Raw genomic sequence first — 5,612 nt, forward strand, 5'->3', positions numbered from 1 at the left:
TTTGGGGGAAGTGTTTTACTCGGGAAGACATACATCCTGCCAGACAAATGTTATTTCTTGGGCTGAGAAATGCGTTTCTTGGGAAGGGATACATCCTGTTTGCCTCTGAAGCTGAGATAGCATGTTTCTAAACACAACATTTCTGAGTTGCCTTCACCGGACCTCATTCTTCTGAACTTATCTGGCCTCATTTTCCCCTGAATAACTTTGTCCCTTAATCTTAGGAGAAGTTGATGGACTAGCTTTAACCTTGGTTTTTTTTTTATTCCTGGCAGCCTTTTACCCTGCTTCCTTTTCTGTAGTCGATCCTGCCTTATCCCTGAGTGGGTAAAATGAACCACCAGTGGCTGGGTGCTTCTAGTACCATTTAAGTCTTAGAATGGAGCATAGGTGACTCACAGCAGTAATTCTATCTACTCAGCATGCTGAGACCTGAAGATCCCAGTTCAAAGCCAGCTTGGACAGGAAAACCCATGAGATTCATTTCTCCACTAATTTACCAAGAAGAAGAAGGAGGGAGAGAGAGAGGGAGAAGGAAAAGGAGAGGGAGGAGAAGGAGGGAGAAGAGGTAGGAGGCGGAGGAGAGTGTGGAGATGTTGGGGTGGGTGAGAGAAGGAGAAGAAGAAGAGAAATGGGGACATGAATGTATAGCTCTGTTGGGAGAACAATCAGGTTTAGCAAAGTACACTCTGAGACAGCATGTAGGTCATGAGGTCAAAGCCCAATGCCTGCACAAACTTTATTCTAAAGGAGTCATAACCACGTGGCTCCGAAGGCTGAGGACTGGCCAATGTTGCTCAATGTTGCCCTGCAGAAAAATCCCCCAGATTCTCATCTCTCATCAAGCACCAAGAAAAGCTGGAAGGGGAGCTGGGGCTCTAGGGGTAGAGCACAAAGTAGCCTTGAGAAACCATGCTCAGGGTCAGCACCCAAGACCCGAGTTCCAGTCCCAAGAGAGGAAGGTGTTCCATGTGGAGTGTGGGGTATTCCATATCGTCTCTTCCACATGCCATGCAGTATTCCGGGGTTCGCCTGCTCATCTGCCCCTCCATAGCAGTTTACAGTGTGGCCAGCGCTGAGGCCACTCACGCTGAGGGTGCCCCATTCTTGCTCTGAAGAACCGTTGGTTTCTTATTTTTTTATTTTTTGGCCAATACTGAGCCTTCAATTGAGGGCCTGAGCACTGTCCCTACCTTCTTTTGCCTCAAGGCACCATGCCACTTCTGGCCTTTTCTATATATGGGGTGCTGGGGAATCGAACCCAGGGCTTCATGTATAAGAAGCAAGAACTCTTGCCACTAGGCCATAGAACTGTTGATTTCTGTGCATACCCGGTCTCCGCTCTACCTCCCTCAGTTGGCGTCATCTCAAGGCTTGTCTGATGAAGTTGTCCCTGTTGCACTGTCGAATGGGATCCGTCTTGGGTGTTGTAGGAACCTCTGAACATTGAAGATGTAACTGTGAACTTCACCCCCAAAGAGTGGGACCTGATGAATGCAAGACAGAGGAAGCTGTGGAGAGATGTGATGTCAGAGGTTGCCTTTCTGCTGGAGTCCATCGGTGAGTACCGGGACCCGTCCAGTGCACATATATACTTTTCAGTGTGAGTATATAAAATTAAGCACATATATACATTCATATGCTTTCACTCAGCTTCTTTCCACTGGAATTTCTACTTGAATTCAGCCTGTGAAAATATACTTTTGACGGTAGCTTGTGTTTTGTTAAGGCAGAAATAGAAACTGAGGGATTACTTCTGAATCCACCCCTAGACTATGTATTGTATTTTCCCATTGTTTGTGAACATGGAGTTACATGAACAGCATCTTAATCTAATTTGGAGCCACTGTGGGATTCCTAAGATTCAGTTGTATTATCTAGATTACAGTTATATTGTATTCTCTTAGCTATTCTATTTCCAGTTACAACCGTAACTACACAGGAAAGCTGAAATCTGAGGATGGTGGTTTGATGCCATCCAAACAGGAGAACTCTGGGAGACTCTCTTACTCAGCACAAAAAAGTAGAAAGTGGGGCTGTGGTTTAAGTGGTGAAGCACTAGTCTTGAGGCAGAAATCTCAGCAACAACACACAAGTCCTGACTTGAAGCCTAGTGATGACAAATTATCATTCATGATTGTGAATATGACAGGAGGTGCTTTTCCTAAGAATTGTTTCCTTTCCTTTGATTCATTGAATGACTACACAATTGCGGATTAAGATGCTTTTAAAAATATCCTCCCGCTTTCATGCTAGGAATGCTTTTAAACATTTCTTACAGGCATTTTCATTCCACATGGCAAAGATGGCCGTCTTTACATACAGCAAGTCAGCGGTAAGGTCCACTTGACCCCGTCAGTGGTAAGTTACACGGATGTGACTCCTGTCATGACCAGTAAAGACCTGGCAGTGGAAAGAGTAGCGGAAATTCAAGTGCCTGCCTCATTGTTGAGCTGAGGAAATTTCGTGGTTGAAAGCTCCACATAGTTTGAATTTTGTAAGGTAAATAACAGGATTTCAAAACCTTCATATCAGGGTCTAAGAATGTGGCTTCCTGGTAGAGCGCTTGCCTAGCATACATGAAGCCCTGGCTTTGATTTCTCAGTACTATATGAACAGAAAAAGCCAGAAGTGGTGCTGTGGTTCAGGTAGTAGAGCACTAGCCTTCAGCAAAGAAATCTCAGGGCCAGTGCCAGGCCCAGAGTTAAAGCCCCAGGATTAGCAAAAACAAAATTAAAAACAAACTTAAACTAAGATATGCAATACAAAATAGTATGAAGCCAATGTTCTTACCTATCTATGTGTTTGTCTATATCTCTCTCTTCAACTATGTGTATACTCCCTCTTTTTGACTCTCTTTTTTTCTGTCTCTTTGTCTGTCTGTATGTCTCTCTCTCTCTCTATCACACACACACACCCACACACACCGATCTGGAAATTGACTTGATTGTTATCTTGTTGACATCTTACATGGAGCATGTCTTTGGCATTTTCAAGGTGTGGATATAAAAGAAAAAATCAGTTGGTTATTGTTTTTTCTTGTCCTGAGGCTCGAACTCAGGGCCTCGGTACTGTCCCACTCCTTCTGTTGCTCTAGGCTAGCACAATCCCACTTGAAGTACAGCACTTCTCCCAGCTTTTTGTGACTGGATTACTGCAGGAAAGATGCTCATGGACTTTCCTGAACTGGCTAACTTTGAACCATGATCCTCAGATCTCATCCATGTGGGTAGCTAGGATTACAGGCATGAGCTATCAGTGCCCAGTTATAATCTGTTTTATGTCTAGGCTAAGTAGTCTAGTATTCTCACGTTGAGATATGGCCACAGAGATGAATGTGAACAGTTGATGATCATGTTTCATCATCTTCCCACTGCAGAAATCTCTTTATCTGCAAGACTCACTTGACAGGAATGACTCTACAGAAACGAAGACTCACAGCTCTTCATTGACACAGAGTTTGCTAAACGATGCAGAAGCCATCTCCTGTGTAAGCCTACACCGGGTAGAGAACCATCATGAATATTCATGTACTCCTCAGCACATGGAACACAAAGAAATTGATCATCTAAACGGCAATGGCATTATGAAGAATTCGTTAGATATTACACAATGCAGTAAGTATGTCAAGGAAAACAGACAGTGTGACTGTGGTCTGTGTGCTAAAGTCTTTGTTGAGAGCAATGAATGCTATAAACACAATGTAACTGACACAGGAGAGAAATCACATGATTCTAGTTTGTGTAGGACAGCCTTTGTTCCTTCAAAGTTCAGTCACCATATGACTGCACACAATGGAGACAAAGTGTGTGAGGGTAGTGAGCTGGGGTATGTAGTCGATCAACGCAGGGAGCTCAGTTGCCAGGATGGAGGAGACACTAACCAGGAAGCTGATGACAGCCACCTGTGTCCTGCCCCCTCCATTCAGCCAAGTCACTTCCAGCAGCAGGCGGACATGCCCACTGGAGGAGGGGCAGATGAAGGTACCCTCTGTGTGTGGGAAGCAGTCACTCAGCAGTCTCATTCTGGAAGTCAGGAAGGAGCACATGCCAGAGAGAACGCACACGCATGCCCTCCCAGTGGGGAAGCCTCCCAAAGGCCCAGTGACCTTAAGGCACCAAACAGAAAACACACTGAAAAGAAACGGCATGAATGTCTCATCTGTGGGAAACGCTTCAAATGGCCCTGGTATGTTAAGAAACATAGTGTCGTGCACACTGGAGAGAAACCATATGAATGTAGCACCTGTGGGAAAGCCTTCACTCAGTCATCTTCTCGTGCCTCACATGAGAGAATACACACTGGAGAGAAACCCTATGAATGTCGTACCTGTGGAGAAGCCTTCACTTACTTATCTCAACGTACCGCACACGAGAGAACACACACTGGAGAGAAGCCTTATAAATGTCGCACCTGTGGGAAAGCCTTCACTGATGCATCTTCTCGTTCCTCACATGAGAGAATACACACTGGAGAGAAGCCCTATAAATGTCGCACCTGTGGAGAAGCCTTCACTTACTCATCTCAACGTGCCACACATGAGAGAACACACACTGGAGAGAAGCCCTATGAATGTCGCACCTGTGGGAAAGCCTTCACTCATCCATCTTCTCGTGCCTCACATGAGAGAATACACACTGGAGAGAAGCCCTATGAATGTCGCACCTGTGGGAAAGCCTTCACTCAGCCATCTCCCCTTGCCACACATGAGAGAACACACACTGGAGAGAAGCCCTATGAATGTCGCACTTGTGGGAAAGCCTTCACTGTGCAATCTTCTCGTGCCAAACATGAGAGAATACACACCGGAAAGAAGCCCTATGAATGTCGCACCTGTGGGAAAGCCTTCACTCAGCCATCTCAACGTGCCACACATGAGAGAACACACACTGGAGAGAAGCCCTATGAATGTCGCACCTGTGGGAAAGCATTCACTGTGCAATCTTCTCGTGCCAAACATGAGAGAATACACACTGGAAAGAAGCCCTATGAATGTCGCACCTGTGGGAAAGCCTTCATTCAGCCATCTCAACGTGCCACACATGAGAGAATACACACTGGGAAGAAGCCCTATGAGTGTCACGTCTGTGGGAAAACCTTCCTTTTTCCATCTTATCGTGCCGCACATGAGCGAACACACACTGGAGAGAAACCCTATGAGTGTCACTTCTGTGGGAAAGCCTTCACTCAGCGATGTTCTCGTGCCACACATGAGAAAATACACACTGGAGAGAAACCCTATGAGTGTCACTTCTGTGGGAAAGCCTTCACTACATCATCTCAACTTACCAAACATGAGAGAATACACCCTGGAGAGAAACCCTATTAGTGTCACTTTGGTGGGAAAGCCTTCACTGTGCAATCTTCTCGTGCCACACATGAGAGAATACACACTGGAAAGAAGCCGTATTAGAGAGTCACTTCTGTGGGGAAGCCTTCATTACGCAACCTTAACGTGTCGCACAAGAGGGAACACACACTGGAGAGAAGCCCTATGAGTGTCACTTTTGTGGGTAGTTTACTGTTTAGCCTCCAGTCTTTTTCCCCATATGAAAGTACATACTAGATAAAAAAAATGATGCATGTCATCGGCAAAGGAAATCATTCAGTAT

The 5,612-nt window shown here is 45.4% G+C and overlaps 1 protein-coding gene across 1 annotated transcript; it reads left to right on the forward strand.

Annotated features, from left to right (window-relative positions):
• The first annotated feature begins 2,305 nt into the window (after positions 1-2,305).
• Positions 2,306-5,329, forward strand: LOC125368162 (zinc finger protein 709-like). Its single transcript, XM_048369018.1, has 2 exons — positions 2,306-2,335; positions 4,199-5,329. The coding sequence occupies exons 1-2, from the start codon at positions 2,306-2,308 to the stop codon at positions 5,327-5,329; spliced, it is 1,161 nt and encodes a 386-aa protein (XP_048224975.1).
• Positions 5,330-5,612: the final 283 nt, after the last annotated feature.

Source organism: Perognathus longimembris, chromosome 20, assembly GCF_023159225.1.
Source record: "Perognathus longimembris pacificus isolate PPM17 chromosome 20, ASM2315922v1, whole genome shotgun sequence".
Classification (NCBI taxonomy): Eukaryota; Metazoa; Chordata; class Mammalia; order Rodentia; family Heteromyidae; genus Perognathus; species Perognathus longimembris.